Genomic DNA, 23,431 nt, shown 5'->3' with positions numbered 1-23,431 from the left:
AGATTCACAATAAAGCAATTTTTGTACCATTAATTACTCTGCTTGGGTTTAATTTATACCGTTACTTTACAGCCTTTCTTTGGGGCTGTTTGTTTCTTTATATGCTTGCAATTTTCAGTATTAACCCACATCTATATGATTGATGAGTCAGAGAGTAATTACATAGGGTGATCCACCTATTTTGTGGCATTCTTCAATTTTTTGTATGCACCGATTATCAGTACCCTGATGATCAGTGTAGATGTCCCCCTGCGAAATGCCGATAATCAGCATTTCCTATTTACCCAGTGATCAGCACAGGGGCACAGCTCGTCACATGGTAAAAACAGCTGTGATTGGCCTGTTCCTTAGTCATGTGATCAGCTGTGTCCGAAGGAGACAGCGATCACAGAATGTGTGCAGTGCGCGCCCCAGGGGGTTTGCAGGAAGTGTGATTCCGGGAGGGTGTCCATGGACGCCCTCCCAGAACTAGCTGATCACGCTGTGAACATTACCATTCCCCAAATATGTAAACATCATAGTACATTCATAATCTGCTCCACTACTGTTAAAGCAATACTTCTATCCACAAAACATACAGTCTAAGTAAACTAAAGATTAGCTTTGTATTAGCAATATCCAACTAATAGCAAAGGAGTGCCTACCTAAACATGATATTAATGAGAATAACCAACTAAAGAAAATACAAAACATCAATCATAAGTAAAGCTAAAGTCCACAAAACACCTAAGATGTCAAACCATCACTTCATTTTATCAGCCACCATTGTGCTGACAAAATGAAGGTCAAAACACCCAGTGATAAGTCCCACAAAAGCAGCTCACAGCCACAACAGACCCCCAAATTATTGGAAGGTCTAGAAGTGTTTTTTAACCACTTCCAGTCCGGACACTTTTACCACCTTCCTGTCCAGGGCAATTTTCAGCTTTCATCGCTATCACACTTTGAATGACAATTGCGCGGTCATGCAGCGCTGTACCCATATGAATTTTTTACCATTTTTTTGAGACAGATAAAACTTTATTTTGGTGGTATTTATTCACCGCTGGGATTTTTATTTTTTTTGCTATGTAAATGTCCAAACATTTTTTTAAAAAAGTGTTTTTCTTATAAAATTTTGCAAATAAATAATATTTCATCATAAATCTTGGCCAAAATGTATTCCATTATCTTTTTAGTAAAAAAAAAAAAAAAAGCCAAAATTAGTTTATAACCAAAAATTATAATTATTAAACTTTTTTTTTTTTTTTTTTTTTACATACGGTCACCCTAGCAGTACAGTATGTACAGTACTAGACACTGTACTACTTTTGGGGGGTGATGATTTTTTTTTTTTTACACTGATTGCTTTTACACCCATATAGGATGTAAAAGCAATCATTTCTCTCTCTGTCTGCATTCTTGCAGCCATTGAGAAGTACTGAGTGAGCTGTGATTGGTCACAGCTTGTCACATGGTACAAGGCTGTTGTGAATAGCATTGTACCATGTGACCTCTGTGATCATTCACAGATTTCACACGTAGTAAGCAATGATGTGACATCTTGCTTACTACTTTGCATGTGATCACTGATTGGCCAATCAGTGATCACATGATCGGGACCTCGTACAGAGGTCCCGTCCAACGATCGGTGTTTCACTGTGTCCGGAGGACACAGCGGGCACTGGATCGCAGTGCTGCGCGCTCCTAGGGAGCGCGCACAAGCAGGGTGCGGGGAGGCCATTTATAAACGGCCACCCGACCCTGCAGTGCCATCGTCCGGCCGTTTATATACAATGGCCGGTCGGAAAGTGGTTAATAATCCACTCCAGACTGCTGTCCTCACATATACACTGTGTGCACAATTATTAGGTAAGTTGCTTTTTTGAGGATTAATTTAATTGTTGAAAATCTACAGTGCTCTTGGTCAATTCAAAATGTTAATAAACCTCAAACCTAAATATTTAAGAAAGTAAAAAAGTGAGGTTTCGGCTTTCTTAGGAGAACATCTATTTGTGCGCAATTGTTGGGCAACTACTAGTGTGCAGCATTATTATGCAACTAAATTAAAAACTAAAATGTTCCCATCTCACTTCTTTATTTTCATCTGTTAAAGTGAGAATAATAAACAACTCAAAATTTACAAATAACATATTTCTGACAGTAAAAAATAGAAAAACAAAAATCAGTGACCAATATAGCCACCCTTCTTTTCAATAACATTCATAAGCCTTCTATTCATAGAGTCTCTCAGCTTTTTCTGTTGACGATCAACTTTTTGTGCGGCAGCAACTACAGCATGCCAGACACTGTTCAGAGAGGTGTACTGGTCACTGTAAATCTGTTTCAGAAGGACCCACAAGTTCTCAATAGGGTTTAGGTCAGGTGAGGAAGGGGACCATGGCATTCTTTCATCTTTGAGGCCTTTACTGGCTAGCCATGCAGTGGACTATTTCGATGCATGCGATGGAACATTGCCCTGTATAAATATCATGGTCTTCTTGAAAGATGCAGACTTTTTCCTGTACCACTGCTTGAAGTAAGTGTCTTCTAAAAACTGGCAGTAGGTTTGGGAGTTGATCTTGAGTCCATCTTCAGCCCAAAAAGGTCCAACTAGCTCATCTTTAATAATACCAGCCCATACCATAACTCCATCCTGTTGGTGTCTGAGTCGAAGTGGAGCTCTTTGCCCGTTACTGATCCAGCCACAGGCTCATCCATCTGGTCGATCAAGAGTCACGCTCACCTTATCAGTCCATGAAACCTTTTACAAATCTGTTTTTAGATATCTCTTGGCCCAATCTTGACGTTTCAACTTATGTGTCTTGTTCAGTGGTGATCAGGTTTAAGCCTACCTTACCTTGGGTATGTCTCTGAGCACTGCACACCTTGTACTTCTGGGCATTTCAGGCAGGTTGCAGTCCTGGAATATGACAACATTGGAGGATAATGTGTTCCTGGCAGCTTCACGTTTGATTCTCTTCAAATCTTTGGCAGTTAATTTGCATCTTTTTTTCTCAACACGTTTCTTGCAACCCTGTTGACTATTTGCAACAAAACGTTTGATGGTTCTGTGATCAAGCCCCAATATCTTAGCAATTTCAAGAGTGCTGCATCCCTCTGAAAGACTTTCCAATTTTTGACTTTTCAGAGTCAGTAAAATCTCTTTTTTGGCCCATTTTGCCTGAGGAAAAGAAGCTGCCTAATAATTATACACACCTTGATATAGGGTGTTGATGTCCTTAGGTCACACCCTCCCTCATTACACAAATACACATCACCTGATATGCCTAAATCCAATAGGTATTGGTATACAGCTTGGAGTTGGACAAAATGCATAAAAATGATGATTTGGTCAAAATATTCACTTGCCTAATTGTGCGCAAAGTGTAAATTCAGATCGCATAATAATATTATTCTCAGTTGTCTTCCTATTTTGCCAACATACATGCCAGCATCCTGAGCATCCTTAGTGGATCACACTCTCAGTACCCAACTGCTATGATGAGCTGTAATCGGCAAGAGCATGCAGAGAAGCAGTTGAGGAAGTTCGCCTGTTCCGAGAAACAAGATGACGGCTGCAGCCCTCCACATACAAGGAGATAAGAACATGTGGCTGCTGAAACACAGAAGGCTGCTCCTTCTCACTCTAATAAGCAACCCAAACTCACACTAGAACAAGTGAATACACAATTGCTGGCAGCCATACAAGCTTGTAATACGACGCTGACAAGGAAGATGGAAGAAAAAAAAAGGTGGATATAAGCCTCCTGTGGCAAGAGGTGCAAAACATCCAGGAGACAGAGTTCCAGGAGATCCAGGAGACAGAGACAATTATCCACTTTGGAATATGAGTTTGCACCCATCCCTAGCAAGGTGTCAGCGGGTGAAAAGCAAATATCCTTTTGGTACTAGAAAGCGGTGACCTTGAAAACCACATGCAGCACAACATCATCAGAAGCGTCGGGCTTCCTGAACAAGCAGAAGCCCAAAACCCCAGCAACTTCATGAAGCAATGGCTTTGTACTACTTTACCGTGCTCCTCAGAAAGAGGTCTGTACCAGCAAATTTATACCACTGCTCTTTATGTTGGGACTTGTATCTTGTATTACAATTCTGCTGCCTTTGTCTCCTCCTTTGAGACCTCACAATAGTTTGGAACTTTAGAGAATGACGAACCTGCGTTTTGCCAACATGCATACGCGTTATGCTAACAATGCCCCATTGTTTATCTTAAATGGTTTGTTCTTCTTGAGGTTGGTTCTGCACAGCCAATATGTTATGGACCTCACATGGTCCTATTTGGTTATTGTCTCCAGTCACTGCAATACAGGTTTGTGATGCATCCTCATGTACTTACCTCCACAGACTCCTTACAGCTAACCAAATATCACTATGGCAGACCAATGCAGTATACCATCATGGAATGTCCATGGGTTGGGTAAACCACTTAAATGTATAAAAGTCTTTGCCACCATAGGCCATTCCTAGGCCAAAATTACTTGTCTACAAGAAGCCCACCTTACAAAAGAGCACTTGAATTCTTTATGAATGCCTTGCTTCGTTCTCTAGGTGAGTGTCCCTGCTAGTGCTTCACTTCATACTCTGGGACTGTGTCAGAGATAAAACAGATTTGGAGGGCAGGTATACTTTTGTTTATTCTAAGCTTTACTCTATGCCAATTGTGATATTGGGTATTTACAATTCCCCTCCTACTACTTCGCATGTATTGAGAGAAGCGATGACATTTGTGGCTCAATACCCAGATGCATATGTCCTGTGAATGGGAAATTTTAATATGCTGTTGGGTCCAGTTCTGGATAGGCACGGGGATCCCTCTCTCCCAGGTTTCTAGCTCTAATACCTTTACATGCCTGCTTGCTGAAATTGGCTAATCGGACTCATGGAGATTTAAATCTCCCCAGGCCAGAATGTACTCCTAGTCAGCACTGGGTAGGGGCAGTCTCTCCCAAATCGACTTAATGTTGAGACAAAACAAAATTCTGCCTAAGGTGTATTCCATTACTTACCTCCCACATGGATTCTCTGACCACTCAACTCTGCTGCTCCTATTGTCCCTTCTGGACTCCAACCCACATAGAGGATTCACCCCTTTCGGATCTCAGATCGGATCCAATGACCCCATATCGGATCAACTTACAATATTTCTGGAAGCACATGGGAATCACTGCACAAGTGGTAGCTTTTGGGATGCTTTCAATGTTTTCATGCAAGGGGCATTGAATTCCACCATTTCCTTTATCAAACAGGTTACTAGATAGAAGGACACTAAAGATTTTCTACAGGCTAAGGCGAACTTTATCTCTAATCTGTACAGGTTATGCTGGGAAAAATGGTCGTCTCCACATAAATGCAAAATGTAAGTTATTTTTTAAGAACCAATGCTATTTTGAACACGGCAATCAGTCTAGTGAATTGCTAGCTATCCTTGCAAGACAACAAGTCTCCACCATTACAATCCCAAAAATAAAGATGAAGAGGGGATGCTTGTTGATTCAGCAGCCGGAATACGATCTAGATTTCAATCATTTTTTACTGCCATGTATGCATCTTTCCTGACACGCACACGACTGCTTAAATAGATGATTACCTTTCAGGTTTAACCTTCCCTACCCTCTCGGAGGAACCGATTGCCCTCCTTGATAAAGAGATTTCTGATGATGAGATTAGGAATGCCATTTCCTCTTTGGCGACTGGTAAAACCTCAGGTCCAGATGGTATCCCTCTAGAGGTCTGCAGTATATTAGATACAGAGATATTATCGCTCCAATTCTGACTAAAGTATATGCAACAGCCTTTCAGCAAAATGAGCTCCCTCCTTCAATATATACAGCCACAGTAATATTGTTGCCTAAACTGGATAAAGATCCAGTAGACTGTGCGTTCTACTGGCCAATGTCATTATTAAAAACACTGATCACAAAATACTATCTAAGGTTCTCATTAAGAGGCTCAATTAGACAATTCTTTCTATTATACACGTTGATCAACCTGGCCTATTGCCTGGCAAATTTACATCTAGAAAAATACGTAGAATGACAATACTAGCGCAAATGCGTGAGTTTGCACCTGAATCAAAGTGCCCTGGCCTCTCTACCAAGGCTTTCAATTGTATAGAATGGTCATTCTTACCAGCTATAAAACACAACCAAAAACCCTTGCGTTGAATGCATGCTCAAATGAATCATCTCAATAATTAACAAATAATGACCACTGCTGCCACTTTAAATGAATAGACTATACATAAATAAACAAATAATCCAGTGGCGCTGTGATCAGCTATTAAGTGAAACATATTCTCCAGTGATAGAATGTAAAATGAAATAATATAAAATAAAGTGAAAATAAAGCAATCATGTGATATAAATCAATCAATTAACGTGAAAATAAAGTTCATCATAACATGTATATGTCACTTTCAGCGTTGTAATCTTCTAATATTCCCAAACTAAAATCACCACGTGCTCACGAAACAGCCTTCCCTTTTGGGTATGCACTCACCATACCCATGTGCCTTCCACTCGAATGGTCAGCATGTATCGCTTATGAAATCTCCAACTGTAGTATCACCATATAAACTTCATAGTCTCCATATATCTCCTTACTCCTCTCCACCAGATATCATGGTCATGTAAAAGTAAGAGATAAATTCCAATGGTACAGTAACCAGTATCCTCTTTTATTAAATAAGTAAAAAGCCACTCACTAAATATACTAGTAAAAACGCTTGTTATAATCCAATATAGTAAGATATGCGTGTCATGCTCTCACCACCTCCGGATCCCACAAAATGGCACTCCTGCATCACTTCCGGTTGCCGCACAGCCTCATCTAACACGTTTCATCACTTCTGACTTAGTCATAGGGATGGCTGTACAGTGCGGCGACTGTCTTTATGTACCCTCCTCATTGCTGCCATTGGTCAATCACTAACAATGGGCAAAACCACTCACAGTCACCCATTTAAACGGATATCTCACCACACTACAGGCCTCAACTTGACGCATTTCGTCACTTCCGACTTAGTCATAGGGATGGCTGTACGGCACGGCGACACTCGCTTTATTTGCCCTCCTCATTCCTGCCATTGGTCAATCGCTAACAATGGGCAAAACCACTCAAAGTCACCCATTTAAACGGATATCTCACCACACTACTGGTCAGTTGGTATAATACAAAATTAACCCTCAAAAGGGAGTTACCATAATGGCCTAAATATTAGTTAGCAGCAGTAAAGAGTTACATAAAGTGGTTAACCACTTTAAAGTTAACCACTCTTTATAACAACGACTTATCATCAATAGATTACCAAGATAGATATATATATATATATATATATATATATATATCCTATTGTACAGCGCTGAGCAAACCCTTTGGCGCTATATAAACTCGTAGTAATAATAATAATATATATATATATATATATACATATATACACACACACACACACACCTTGTTAATCTATTGATAATGAATCCTTGTTATGAAAAGTGGTTAACTTAACCACTTTATGTAACTCTCTACTGTTGCTAACTAATATTTAGGCCATTATGGTAACTCCCTTTGAGGGTTAATTTTGTATTATACCAACTGACCAGTAGTGTGGTGAGATATCCATTTAAATGGGTGACTGTGAGTGGTTTTGCCCATTGTTAGCGATTGACCAATGGCAGGAATGAGGAGGGCAAATAAAGCGAGTGTCGCCGTGCCGTACAGCCATCCCTATGACTAAGTCAGAAGTGATGAAATGCATCAAGGTGAGGCTGTGTGGTGACCGGAAATGATGTTGCGAACCGGAAAGGACGCAGGAGCACCATTTTGTGGGATCCGGCGGTGGTGAGAGCATGACACACGTATCTTACTATATTGGATTATAACAAGCATTGTTACTAGTATATTTTGTGAGTGACTTTTTACTTATTTAATAAAATAGAGGATATTAGTTACTGTACCATTGGAGTTTATCTCTTACTTTTACATGACCATGATATCTGGCGGAGAAGAGTAATGAGATTTATGGATATTATGAAGTTTACATGGTGATACTACAGTTGGAAATTTCAAAAAGCGACACACGCCGACCATGAGAGTGGAAGGCATGCACGTATGGTGAGTGTATATCCAAATGGGAAGGCTGTTTCACGAGCACGTGGTGATTTTGATTTGGGAATATAAGATTACAACACTGAAAGTGACATATACATGTTATGATGGACTTTATCTTCACAATAATTGATTGATTTATATCACAATTGCCTTATTTTCACTTTATATTATTTCATTTTACATTCTATCACTGGAGAATGTGTTTCACTTAATAGCTGGTCACAGCGCCCCTGGATTATTTATGTTTATTTATGTATATTCTTACAAGCTATGAAAGACATTTTGGCTTTGGGGAGAATTCTAGAAGATAGGTTTCCATTCTATATGCATACGCCTGCTCTAATCTTCTGGTAAATGGAATAATATCTCCCCCAGTTAACTCTACACCCTGTTCCAAATTATTATGCAAATTATATTTTTCTCATTTACCTAAATAATTGATGTAAATAACAGTCAGCATAATTCTCATGTTATCAGCTATTAAGAGTACAAATCACATTTTATTGAACAAACCTCCTAATAACAGGATTTTTTTTAAACATAAAAACACTTACAATGCACTGTTCCAAGTTATTCCGCACAGTAAGTTTCAAAACACTTTATAGGTTGTAAAGAACTGAAAATTGTCATTTGTTGTGTTTGCAGCATATTTACTGAAATCAAAAGATATTTCAATCAAACTTTTAACAACATTTAAAATTTTTAAACATTTTAACAGGTCACGTTACATTGTAACATAGGACCCCTTATTTGATAGCAGCTTCACACGTCTTGCATCCATTGAACCTGTGAGTTTTTGGAAAGTTTCTGCTTGAATTTGTTTGCAAGATGTCAGAATAGCCTCCCAGAGCTGCTGTTTGGATGTAAACTGCCTCCCACCCTCATAGATCTTTTGCTTGAGGATGCTCCAAAGGTTCTCAATAGGATTGAGGTCAGGGGAGGATGGAGGCCACACCATGACTTTCTCTCCTTTTATCCCCATAGCAGCCATTGATGCAGAGGTATGCTTTGCAGCATGAGATGGTGCATTGTCATGCATGAAGATGATTTTATTACGGAAAGCATAGTTCTTCCTTCTGTATCAGGGAAGAAAGTGGTCAGTCATAAACTCCACATACTTTGCAGAGGTCATCTTTACACCTTCCGGGACCCTAAAGGGGCCGACCAGCTCTGTTCCCATGATTCCGGCCCAAAACATGACTGCACCACCGCCTTGCTGACATCGCCGCCTTGTTGGAACAGGGTGGCCGTCCACCAACCATCCACTACGCCATCCATCTGGACCATCCAGGGTTGCACGGCACTCATCAGTGAACAGGACTGTTTGAAAATTAGTCTTCATGTATTTTTCTGCCCAATGCAGCCGTTTCTGCTTGTGAGCATTGGTTAGTGGTGGCCGAATAGAAGGTGTATGCACAGTTGTAAGACTCTGGAGGACTCTACACCTTGATGTCCGTGGGACTCCAGAGGCACCAGCAGCTTCAAATATCTGTTTGCTGCTATGTAATGGTATTTTAGCAGCTGCTCTCTTGATCCGATGCATGGATCTGGCAGAAATCTTCCTCAATGTGCATTTATCTGCACGAACCCGTCTGTGCTCTGAATTAGCCACAAATCTCTTAATAGTGCGATGATCACGCTTACGTTTTCGTGAAATATCTAATGTTTTTATACCTCGTCCAAGGCATTGAACTATTTCACTCTTTTCGGCAGCAGAGAGATCCTTTTTCTTCCCCATATTGCTTGAAAATGGTGCTCTGCTTAATAATGTGGAACACCCTCCTTTAGTAGTTTTTCCTGAAATTGGGCTCACCTGCCAATCTAATTATTACAGGTGTCCGAGATTGTTTTCAGTGATCAAAAGAGCCCTGACACACAATGTCATCCATGAGTTAAACTGAAAAACAAAAGATTTCATCTTTGTGACACTTAAATAGAATTTGCATAATCATTTGGAACAGGGTGTATATAGAGGGATGTGACAGGGATTTCCATTGGCCCCTCAAAAAAGATATCAATAGTGAATGAACCCTTAGCATTGAGGTTTCAGCAGTCCTCACTTTTCAGAAGTATAACCACTGGGGACAGGACAGACAATATTGGCCTCTTTGCCGACGATATTGTTCTATACATGCAGGACCCTCACCTTTTACAAAAAATAACTACTTTTTTTTGCAGGTAAAAAAATGTGCATTTACTATTTCTTGTATTGGGCACCTGGAAAGCATTGCACCAGCGATGAGCAGATAGCTGGTGCCATGCAGGTCTCCTGATGACTGTCAGTGTAATCTGTCTGCCCATACATCTTGCAGACTCAAGAATGCCATGGTAGTTAATTGAGAACTACTAGCCGACAGCTGCAAAGACTGTCGGTACTTGTAGTTCATTGATTTACAGAGATCTGTGAATCGATGATGTGGTTGTGCACCAGCTAAGCTCTCTCTTATTTGTGGCAGCGAGAATGGGAAGAAAATCCCCAGCTCGCTGCCACAAGGAGCGGGGGGGGGGGGGAGTTCTGATGCTGCACATGTTACACCCTATAACATGTTCAGAAAAGTGCACTTATCCTTTAATATGAATCTTGAATTCACTATTCACTGCATTTATTTGGCAGAATTCCAGATGTAAATTAAAACAGATGACCTTACGGCCAGGAATTGCTCTGTCGGAAGTATATTTGGACAATTAGCACATCTACATACTTGCGTAACACTTCACTCTCCCAAAATTGTAGAGGTCCATCTTATTTCAGCTCTGACAGTGGAGAGGCTCATTGTAGGCTTGGAAACCCTCTTTCCTCTTTACCTAGAGTCAAACTGCCTATATTAACCCTAGCCAGATCTGTGTGAATGTAAAGCTCCAAAACGTACCTCCTATTCATATACTCCACTGCCCTATGGGATAACCCTGCTTTTACTCAGTTGCTCACCTTCCTCGATTTCTATTTTTTGGAAACGGAAGGGCCTAAAAACACTGTTGGATATATACAATAATGGGATTATCTATTCCTTTGACCATTTACACAGGTAATATGATCTCTCTCTTACATCCTTCTATCTGTATCTGCAGCTTTGGCATGCTCTATGGGTCTAATTCAAGATCCACAACCACAAGCTTTCTAACTATCCTGATAGGAGTGCTCAGACCCTAAAGCCTTAAAGGGTTAATTTCTTTACTGTATTATTTACTGAATGGCAAAATATGTGCTGCACCATTGCCCGCTAAAGCATAATGGCAATCTATATGTCCAGACATTCTGGATGTCATGTTTCACCCATAGCCAATAACAAACCTATTCAACTCTATATTATTCATCAAACATATCTCACCTCATTTTGCTTACTTGCTATGGGCCATACCTCCACTTGAAATTGCGATTTGTAGAACAAGGAGCTGAGTATATTTTTTTTAATTTGGGCATGCCCAATTAGAGCTAATTACTTGAAAGGAGTCACAAACTTGCTAAACAACCTGCTTACTGCTCCAGTCCTGCTCACTCCCAAACCGTGTCTTTTAGGGTTACATGACAAAAAACTCTGGCCTAGAACTGTCAGGATATTTCTTAAAGAAACCTTATTTTTGACGCAGAAATAGATTGCACTTAAGTGGATGCAGATCTCTTCCCCAATCAGTGGATTAATGCTGTTAACTAAATTCTCCCTTATGAAAAAAATATATACGAACATAGGGGTTGCCCTCGTAAATATTATTAGATCTGGGACGTGTGGTGTAACTCAGCCCAAACTATAACCTTCAATAGTTGATGTTTACATGTCTAAAAGTGAAGTATCTGTGGGAGGTTTGATTGCACTTTTTTGGTTCTTATACTGTACCCTTTGATCACCATATAGATGAACAAACAGGAGACAGGAGTTTGTTAAGGTGTTTCTGTTCATTGACTATAAGACATGCTGGTAGGTCAGTTGGATCCTGCCTAAACTGGCCCTACTATGTGTATGTATGAACGTAAGTTAGGGACCTTAGATTGTACGCCCCTTGAGGGTTAGGGACTGATGTGAATGTACAACATATATGTACAGCGCTGCATAAATTGACAGCGCTTTATGAGTACCTGAAATACATAAATGTGTTATATTGCTCCATAGTGAGATATTGTCACTTTGCATACTTTTCACAATGCAAATTTTTGTATTCTGTCAACTGAATTCTCATGCCATAAAAAGTTTAAAAAAAAAAAAAACACACTTCCTATTACCAGCAGAAAAGAATTGGGCTCGTCTCCTAGCTGGAAAAATGTCCACATATCAAAAAAAACTTTATCATCAAATTGTGACATTTTATATTACGCCCAATCATATTGCAAAGCGGTATATTCTCCCTATAAATACACTGGGGTCTTTTGAATGATGAGGTCTCAATACTTTATCTTTCTATAAAATATACCAATGATCATTAAATATGTACTATCTCCTATATATTGATAATTATAACTGGTAAAAAAGCCCACTCTGCATTGTTATTCCATCTCTCATCTGGTTCTTTATATTCTATTAAGGTAGCCCGATCCAACTGCGACACCTGTTCAATGGTCTTGTTTATTGACACCGAATATCTTTTCTGCACTAATCTATTTTTCAATATAGCAGCCTGTTTATGATAATCATCCTCGAACACACAATTACAATGAAGTGAGTGAACTGTCCCTTGGGAATATTACTGTTCTATAATGGATGATGACAGCTTCCCAATTGAATATATCAATTCCTATTCATCTTTGAAAAAAATTAATTGTACATAATATCTGATTATAAACAAAAATCAGACTTGTTTCCCAAAGTATCCCCTCTTTGTTGGAGATCCTGTGGGATGAGAGTGACCCATGCTCACATTTGGTGGCTATGCCCAATCAGCCATTCATTATGGGAGAAAGTTTTGGCTCTGATACCAGATGTTCAGGAAAAACTGTCCACACAGTCTAGGCACTGTGGGTGGAAGCAGGAGTGTAATACAAGCATATTAATTCATATTATTCCTTTTAACTAGTTTTTTTAATCTGCTTCACAGTTTTTGGAAAAGTGATTATTTGAAAACTATTTATAAAAATAAATGAACTCTCCAAAAAAGTGGATAACCTGAAAAGAGAGTAATGTTTTATCTTTAATTCTCTGTAAAAAAAAATGTTTTAAAAGCACACAAGGAATGCAATAGTCACTAGAGTCCATTTCTATTCTTTTGTGTTCTTTCTTCCTTTAAATTTTATGAACAAATCTAATGATATAAGTATCAGAAACTGCTGCCCTTGTTTTTCTCCCCTGTAACATTTTACAGTAAAACTGAACAGACATATGGAGACACTGTAGGAGTTCTTGGAAGTAGATCAGTAACATGCTGGGAGAGCTCATACACGTTTTCTCATAGCCTTATTGCTTCTCAGACTTTGCTACAAACAGTGTATACCGCAGCCGGGAATTATAAAACATCGCTGCAGCCACTGAAAAACACCACAACCTTCCTGGAAGATATTGCAAAATACTAAACATTTTTTATTAAAATACATATAGTTCTGACCTCCTAACATCCTCCCTAGAGATGAGCGAATTTCTCAAAAATTCGATTCGGCTGATTCGGCGAATTCCAGTGTGAAATTCGATTCGATGCGAATTTCTTCGCTACGAAGATGACTTATAAAAAGGGTTTCTAGGCTTCAGAGAGCCTTTAAATTAGTGCAGAACACTGTACCTTTAATTTAAATGCCCTTGGAGATGAGGAAAGAGAAGGAGAAGGAGAAGGAGAAGGATGAGAAGAAGGAGAAGGATGAGAAGAAGGAGAAGGAGAAGGATGAGAAGAAGGAGAAGGATGAGAAGAAGGAGAAGGAGAAGGATGAGAAGGAGAAGGATGAGAAGAAGGAGAAGGATGAGAAGAAGGAGAAGGAGAAGGATGAGGAGAAGAAGGATGAGAAGAAGGAGAAGGAGAAGGATGAGAAGAAGGAGAAGGAGAAGGATGAGAAGAAGGAGAAGGATGAGAAGAAGGAGAAGGATGAGAAGAAGGAGAAGGATGAGAAGAAGAAGGAGGATGAGAAGAAGAAGGAGAAGGATGAGAAGAAGAAGGAGAAGGATGAGAAGAAGAAGGAGAAGGATGAGAAGAAGAAGGAGAAGGATGAGAAGAAGAAGGAGAAGGATGAGAAGAAGAAGGAGAAGGATGAGAAGAAGGAGAAGGATGAGAAGAAGGAGAAGGAGAAGGATGAGAAGAAGGAGAAGGATGAGAAGAAGGAGAAGGATGAGAAGAAGGAGAAGGATGAGAAGAAGGAGAAGGATGAGAAGAAGGAGAAGGATGAGAAGAAGGAGAAGGAGAAGGATGAGAAGAAGGAGAAGGAGAAGGATGAGAAGAAGCAGAAGGAGAAGGAGAAGGATGAGGAGAAGGAGAAGGATGAGAAGAAGGAGAAGGATGAGAAGAAGGAGAAGGAGAAGGATGAGAAGAAGGAGAAGGAGAAGGATGAGGAGAAGGAGAAGGAGAAGGATGAGGAGAAGGAGAAGGATGAGAAGAAGGAGAAGGAGAAGGATGAGAAGAAGGAGAAGGAGAAGGATGAGAAGAAGGAGAAGGAGAAGGATGAGAAGAAGGAGAAGGATGAGAAGAAGGAGAAGGATGAGAAGAAGGAGAAGGATGAGAAGAAGGAGAAGGAGAAGGATGAGAAGGAGAAGGATGAGAAGAAGGAGAAGGATGAGAAGAAGGAGAAGGATGAGAAGAAGAAGGATGAGAAGAAGGAGAAGGAGAAGGATGAGAAGAAGGAGAAGGATGAGAAGAAGGAGAAGGATGAGAAGAAGGAGAAGGAGAAGCAGAAGGAGAAGGATGAGAAGAAGGAAAAGGAGAAGGATGAGAAGATGGAGAAGGAGAAGGATGAGAAGAAGGAGAAGGAGAAGGATGAGAAGAAGGAGAAGGAGAAGGATGAGAAGAAGGAGAAGGAGAAGGATGAGAAGATGGAGAAGGAGAAGGATGAGAAGAAGGAGAAGGAGAAGGATGAGAAGAAGGAGAAGGAGAAGGATGAGAAGAAGGAGAAGGATGAGAAGAAGGATGAGAAGAAGGAGAAGGATGAGAAGAAGGAGAAGGAGAAGGATGAGAAGAAGGAGAAGGATGAGAAGAAGGATGAGAAGAAGGATGAGAAGAAGGATGAGAAGAAGGATGAGAAGAAGGATGAGAAGAAGGAGAAGGATGAGAAGAAGGAGAAGGATGAGAAGAAGGAGAAGGATGAGAAGAAGGACAGTTCTGTGACAGTTTCTGTCTATTTCTGACAGTTCTGGGACATTCACTCCATACAGCTGTTTCAACCGCTGTATGGAGGGAATGTCATGGAACTGTCAGAAATAGACTATTAATGACAGTTCTGGGACTGTCCTTCCATGCAGCGGTTGAAACATTGTATGTATTTGTTTCCATAAATGGATACATTTATGGAAACAAATAGATACAATGTTTCAACCACTGTATGGAAGGACAGTCCCAGAACTGTCATTAATAGTCTATTTCTGACAGTTCTATGACATTCCCTCCATACAACGGTTGAAACAGCTGTATGGAGTGAATGGCCCAGAACTGTCAGAAATAGACTATTTATGACAGTTCTGGGACTGTCCTTCCATACAGCGGTTGAAACATTGTATCTATTTTTTTCCATAAATGACATTCTGCAAATACACTTAGAGGAGCGCTGCAGATACACTTTTTGCCGGCTTGGAATTAATCTTATTTTCATCCTACTTCTTCTTCTTCATCCTCATCCTCATAAGAAGAAAAAGAAGAAGTAGGATGAAAATAAGAATAATTCCAAGCCGGCAAAAAGTGTATCTGCAGCGCTCCTCTAAGTGTATCTGCAGAATGTCATTTATGGAAAAAAATAGATACAATGTTTCAACCGCTGTATGGAGTGAATGTCCCAGAACTGTCATAAATAGTCTATTTCTGACAGTTCTGGGACATTCACTCCATACAGCTGTTTCAACCGCTGTATGGAGGGAATGTCATAGAACTGTCAGAAATAGACTATTAATGACAGTTCTGGGACTGTCCTTCCATACAGCGGTTGAAACATTGTATCTATTTGTTTCCATAAATGGATCCATTTATGGAAACAAATAGATACAATGTTTCAACCGCTGTATGGAAGGACAGTCCCAGAACTGTCATTAATAGTCTATTTCTGACAGTTCTATGACATTCCCTCCATACAGCGGATGAAACAGCTGTATGGAGTGAATGTCCCAGAACTGTCAGAAATAGACTATTTGACAGTTCTGGGACATTCCCTCCATACAGCGGTTTCCGGCAAAAAGTGTATGTGCAGAGTTCCTCTATTCTGCAGATACACTTAGAGGAGCTCTGCAGATACACTTAGAGGAGCTCTGCAGATACACTTTTTGCCGGCTTGGAATTATTCTTATTTTCATCCTACTTCTTCTTCTTCTTCTTCTTCTTCATCCTCATCCTCTTCTTCTTCTTCTGAGGATGAGGATGAGGATGAAGAAGAAGAAGAAGTAGGATGAAAATAAGATTAATTCCAAGCCGGCAAAAAGTGTATGTGCAGAGCTCCTCTAAGTGTATCTGCAGAATAGAGGAACTCTGCACATACACTTTTTGCCGGCTTGCAATTATTCTTATTTTCATCCTTCTTCTTCTTCTTCTTCATCCTCTTCTTCTTCTTCTGAGGATGAGGATAAAGAAGAAGAAGAAGAAGTAGGATGAAAATAAGATTAATTCCAAACAGGCAAAAAGTGTATGTGCAGAGCTCCTCTAAGTGTATCTGCAGAGCTCCTCTAAGTGTATCTGCAGAATAGAGGAACTCTGCACATACACTTTTTGCCGGCTTGGAATTATTCTTATTTTCATCCTACTTCTTCTTCTTCTTCTTCATCCTCATCCTCTTCTTCTGAGGATGAAGAAGAGGAAGAGGAAGAAGTAGGATGAAAAGAAGAATAATTCCAAGCCGGCAAAAAGTGTATGTGCAGAGTTCCTCTATTTCTGACAGTTCTCTCACAGCTTCTTCACATGTACAGTGGTTGAAACATCTGTATCCTAAATGTAAACTAATAGATACAATGTTTCAACCGCTAAACATGTGTTCCTTCTGTCAGAGAACTGTCAGAAATAGCGGAGCTCACTGCAGGGACACTTTTGCCGGCTGATCGGGAAATGTTCGATTCGCGCACCCGAAGTAGGCAAAATTTCGGTTTCGCCGCGAATCGAATATTTCCTGAAATTCGACTCGAATTCCGGTTCGCCTGGTTCGATTCGCTCATCTCTAATCCTCCCTTTATGGTTTCCTTTATTAGGGTGGATCCATTTGCTTGCAGAGTTCCATGGAGCACCCCTGCATGCATGCTCTGGGCTGGTGCTACAGCACTACCTCCTTATATTGCCATTGCACATTCAGGCAGCTCCAAAGCCAAAGTATAGCAAAGCAGGGCCCCCCCATGATCCTCCCCTGATCTAGCAGAATAAATGTAGCTCCTGAAGCCGAGCCTATGAAGATAGGGCATGGCACTAGGAATGCTGAGACATACAGTCCCAAAGGCACATGAACAAGTAATGTGCTCAGTATGCACTTCCCGACTATAGTTCACTAAGCACTTCTGAAGAATACAGGCAGGTTTGGAACAAGGAGAAAGGGGGGGGGAGGGGCGAGGCGTCACATGCTGAATTCTCACTGTGAGAGGCTTACAATAATAGTGACAGCAGCATCACTACTTCTGTCAGCTTAGCGCTGGAAATGGCAAGCCAAATTTGGAGAGTACAAGGGAGCCAGAAGGAGGTGACGGCTGTGCTCTCTCCCACCTCCAGCTCCTCCCATCAGTGTAGCTCTCCTGCATACAGGAGTTAGCACAAGAATGCTGTCAGATCATAACTGTGCAGGGTTTGCTTACCCGCCCCGAATCTGCATCTTTCTGCTAATTTACATCCTTAGCCACCTACTCTCTAGATTGCTTTTGTCAGGACGGGGAGGAGCCTAGGAGGAGGGACATTCCAGTCATCTGTCGTGTTGCATCTGAGGTCTGTATGTTTAAGTGTGGAAGAGGGGGAGTAACAAAGCTTTGTGCTGAGAATGAGAGTATTTGTTCTAGAAGATGAGATTCGGGGGGGTTGAGACTCGTGCTAAGAGGGAAAATTTGGGAGGGGGAGGGGATATGTGCTAGAAGTGGGATTTGGGAGAGAAGGGATATGTGCTAAGAGGGGGAATTTGTGCTATGACAGGATTAAGGGAGAGGGAAGAGGATTCGTGCTAAGAAAAGGATTTACTGGAGGAGATCAATACTAGTAAGGATTTTTTCCAAAACATGATGCTCACACATCTTGGGGGAAGCACAGTTTGGCATCTTTGCCCTGTACGGTACCTCGTCCCAGCACTGGATCCGTCGTATCCTTCTCCAATCCCTCTTCCCCTATCCTCATATTCTTACAGTGTGGCGGGGGTTAACAGAATCGAGGGACCTGTCATGCACTCATCCATAATACAAATTATTCCACCCTCCTCTATTCATAGAAGTTGCACTATAGTGTCTATAAATAAAAAACAAACAAACACCTCTATGAATGGAGAAGCTGGACTTTTCATTCATCTGCTCATCCTTCACCATAAGATTACAGCCTTGGGGGTGGGGGGATTAGAAGAGGAAGACTTCAACTAAAGCAGAAGTTAGCAGCACAAGGGAATACCTGTATAAGTTGCACCAGTTGTCACTAATCCATATACAAAACAGTATAAGAAACACATTCTGTTGCTTGCTGTGACCACCCACATTTTAGTTTATAAACAACTTTTTAATAGCCTGTTACACTTTTTGATTAATTCTCCATTTGACCCAAAACACTTAACCTTTCAACAATATTGCATCTTTTGTCCAACATTTCTTTTTTTTTGTTTGCAGTTCAGTAAAGCAGATACCCTTTTTGCCAGAAGTTTTACTTAGCCTGCAAGATACAGTAGAATTCTTTAAGCAGCAAAAGTTATTCAATATTTACCTACAACCTAGGAAGCTATGTTTATTCCATGTGTTAACCAGAAAGGATGCTTTACATATACTGTACTCCTGTTGGTCTGCATTGTGTGGATTCATAAGCTGCATCACTTTTTAGCCCATTGTGGGGTTTACTATACGCCTAGCAGAATAGCTCATTAGGGGCCAAACAAACATTACCCACTTTTATTCCCACAATTGCAGACAAGGTCTTTCAAAACCCATCTTTCTCATTTAATACGTCCACGCTGGAGGCAGCCTATAAGGTATTGTTTCGTTGGTATTGGGTTCTGGCTCATTTAGCCCAGGCTAACCCTGCCTGTAGTGATCGATGTTTTCGGGGTTGTGGCCATCGTGTCGATGTCTTGCATATCTGGTGGTCATGCCCAAGACTGGTTCGTTTTTGGTCTCGTGTGTTTGGCCTCCTTTTCACTTTGTTTCATCTCTCTATACGCCGGGATGCTCGGTATGCCTTGCTTCATTGCCCCATACCGGGCCTCTTGGCTCATCAGCAGAAGTTGGCGTCCTATTTGTTTTTAATCGGCCACTAGAACAATTGGTAAGGCCTGGAAGAGTCCGTTTGTCCCTCTTCAGGGGGTGTGGGATCGTATGACCACTATGATGCTCAATGAACAGATATCAAGTATATGCAACGACTCCCAACGTAAATGTTCGAAAATACGGGAACCGTGGTTGCAATATGCCTTTCCCACCCTCCCTCTGGCTAGTATGGAGATGTAATGGCGTTTGGCATTGGCGTTCGGTGGTGGCGCTCTTGGACCCCTGCTCTTTTTCCCTTTCTTTTTTCTCCCTTTTTCTGTTAGTTTTTGGGTGACAGTGGACAGCTGCCTTTAGTTGTTATAGTCAGAGTTTCATTAATGTTGTTGTAACTTATGTGCCATTGATAGCCCCTGCGTGGGCGTACCTTCTGCCTTGTTGGAGTTAGAGCACTGTTTCTCTATTATGTTTTTTCTTATCGGTGCAGTTGATAGCCCCTGTGGGGGCGTGTTTTGTTGCCTCTGTTTTATACTGATTAAAATTATTAAAAACCATTGAAATATAAAACCCATCTTTCACTTGTTTACACATTTTTTTATTTGACCTGCCATGTCTTTTAATTTACAGGTTTTCCCATGTTTTAGATTGATAGTACATTGATGGATTTGCCACCAAGTTTGGCCTTGATATTATGGTAGAGATTTGTTTTGCATGATTGCATTATAAGTGCTAGTATATTGAAATACAACTCTTACCTGTCTACCGGTTTTTCTTGAATGTCAGCTTTCAAAATAGACCCAGAATGGGAGACCACAGGTGTCTTACTATCAAAGAAATCTACAGGGAGAAAGGAGATAGTAAAAGTCAAACTCTAGGCAGATGTAAAAGAAACAAATTACTGAAGCTCTACAATCATTAATACGTTATTAAATGTATTTATAAATGTATTTTAAAATGTAAGCCTGGTTGACGTGGTATCAGCCTATTGTAGTCCCTGTACAGCACGAAGATGCAATGAAAGGAGCAAATCAGTCCATGTGCTAGCAAGATATATGCAGATAGGAAGAGAAAGCAGAGTGACAGAATTGTGCTGCTTTTCCTGTCACTCCGTAGGTGGGTCTAGGAGGCTCAGAGGAGGTAGGTTGAATGATTCTGACAATCGGACTGAAGACATCTTGCAGCAGAAAAAGTACTACTGGGGAAATCTCTGGACTGAGGTTGAATAGTGCAGGCAAAGCTTTAAAGTGGACCTAAACCCTGCAAATATTCAACCCCCGCTTCCCAACAATCCAAAGTCTATAAGGTCCCTTGGCGGCATCTTCTCTCCAACTTCTTCTTGGTGTCAGGTCTGTGGCCATGTTGATTGTTACATCATCCTGCGGTAGTCAATCTGGAGTTATTTCATCTCAGCACACAAACACTGTGTTGAGAATAGGCCCCCCAAAAAATACCTTTGCAGGTTTAATAGCCCTGAATTGTAAGTGATGACAGTGAGATGGCCTCCAGCCCAGAGCATCGGAAGAAGAGGGCAATGCCAGGGGGGTCAGAGTAGAGAATAGGGTAAGTGCCTACCCCCTGAACATAACAATGCATTTAACCTTTGTAATGCAAGGGGGCCCCACTGCAAGGGTAGATTTGTTTTCAAACTCCTGCAGTTGGGCTTTAAAAAAAAAAAAACACACTAAACATGCAGCAATCTCTCGTTGTTTGTAGTTTGATCCACATAAACCAGATGCAATGGTGCAATAGCAATATATTTTAAAAAACAGTACTCTTCGCCGTTATTACTAATCACTAAAAATTAGGAAACAATAAATAGATGAAAAGTACAGCTGCATGTAAATCTTTGGCTTAACAGCAAGATAAGGTCATCACAGACCTGTGGAGGCTAAAACAGGAGCAGTGCTATATTTTGTGCTGAACTACTATTGCAAACACTCTTGCGTGATTTAGGACACATACATAAAAAAAAGTTATTACCAAAAATAAAACTACGCAACATAAAAAAAGATCTATAGAAAACAGCAAATGGTATTACATAGCTCTAAACCCTAACTGGAAGACATTTATGATCCGTAGTGTCCTTCAGTCCTTTTCTGTCTACATACGCTTGACTACAATGGGAGACCATGCCATCACAATAAGCACTAGCGCAGTCACTTATAGCCTGCACCAGAGGAGCATGTGTTAAGATGACAACACAGGGGCGCAACTGAAAGCAGGGACAGCGCACAGACACCAGAAAGTACCTGTGAAAGAACATTCATGGTAGGATCACCAGGTTTTATTTAAAAGGATAACTTACATTTTAAAAAGACTGAAAATTACATTAACATGTCAAACACAAAGGGTAACGTGAGCTGTATCGAGGCAAAATGAATGGGCTTTCAACGTACCATAGCATGCTTAAAAAAAACATGTGATCCATGTACTGCAATGTAATACATGCTATGTGCAGTACAGTGTAAATAGGCTTGCATGTGAGTGCTCAAGTGCAGCTACAAAAAAAATAAATAAATAAATAATATATATATATATACATACATACATACATACATACATACATACATACATACATATATATATATATATATATATATATATATATATATAAATAAATAAAACACACACACTGCTAGAGGAGCTCACCTGGGTACATATTTAGAAGGTCATATGCAGCCCTGTTTGGTGGCTCTAAAAACTGTACACCAGCATACATATACACCGATACCTTACTGGTTCAGGCAAGATGTACTATAAAAAAAAAAAGTGAGTGATAATATGTAATATATACATCGATCAGCCATAACATTATGATCATCCATCATAACCTGTAGAGACTTGTACTCCACTAGACCTCTGAAGGCATGCTGTGGTATCTTGCACCAAGCCGTCAAGTTGCAAGGTAGGGCTTCCATGGATCTTGTTTTTCCTGTGCATCCCAAAGATACTTGACTGGACAGAGATCTGAAGACTTCGGAGGCTAAGTCAACACCTTGAACCTGTAGTTGTGTTCCCTAAACTATTCTCGAATTCATGAAACCCAGACACATTTCATTACTCTGTGGTCTAGTTTGGATGCTTACATGCCCATTGTAGGCACTTTTGGCTGTGCACATGGGTCAGCATGGGCACCCTGAAGGTTCTGCAACTACGCAGCCCCATACACAACAAACTGTGTTCTGACACCTTTCTACTGAAAGCAGCATTAACATTTTCAGTAATTTGAGCTACAGTAGTTCTTCTATCAGATCAGACTACACAGGCTTGCCTTTGCTACCTACCTGCATCAATAAACCTTAGCTGCCCATGACCATGTCACCAGTTTTCCTTCCTTGGACCACTTTTGGTAGGGTCCACAAGAACCACCATTTTGGAGATGCTTTTGACCCAGTCGTCTAGCAATTACAATTTGGTGCTTGTCAAAGTCACTCAAATCCTTCCGCTTCAGAGACAATATGTTCACCTGCTGTCTAATATATCCCTCACATGGTTTAAGTGCCATTTTAACAAGATAATCAATGTTATTCAGTTTACTTGTCAGTGGTCATAATGTTATGGTTGATCAGTAATATACAGTTGTGTTCAAAATAACAGCAGTCAGACATCACTAACCTGATCACTGTTTTTGGTAGAAATTATATTTCTACATGGCAAATAATTTACTAGCAGGTGTAGTAGAGTAATAGAAATCCAACAGACCCAATAGTCATGACATGCATGCTGCTGATTCTGTGTAATTGAATCACTAATTGAAAGGGGCATGTTCAAAATAATAGCAGTGTGGAGTTCTATTAGTGAGGTCATTCATTCTTTGAAAAACAAGTGGCAATTATTGCCCTTATTTAAGGAAGGAAGGC

The 23,431-nt window shown here is 40.5% G+C and overlaps 1 protein-coding gene across 1 annotated transcript in view; it reads right to left on the bottom strand.

The window, feature by feature from the left end:
• ZNF830 (zinc finger protein 830) overlaps positions 1 to 23,431 on the bottom strand; it is a 54,669-nt gene that overhangs the window by 13,900 nt on the left and 17,338 nt on the right. The window contains exon 6 of the mRNA XM_089689052.1: positions 20,327 to 20,408. Within this exon, the coding sequence (XP_089545178.1) occupies positions 20,327 to 20,408 (82 nt within the window). The remainder of the gene's footprint in view (positions 1 to 20,326; positions 20,409 to 23,431) is intronic.

Source organism: Staurois parvus, unplaced genomic scaffold (genome assembly GCF_062004578.1).
Source record: "Staurois parvus isolate SC_StPar_1 unplaced genomic scaffold, SC_StPar_1.0 ptg000468l, whole genome shotgun sequence".
NCBI classification, from domain to species: Eukaryota; Metazoa; Chordata; class Amphibia; order Anura; family Ranidae; genus Staurois; species Staurois parvus.
The sequence above is the reverse complement of the archived record's forward strand: the minus strand, read 5'-3'. Positions and strand labels throughout refer to the sequence as shown.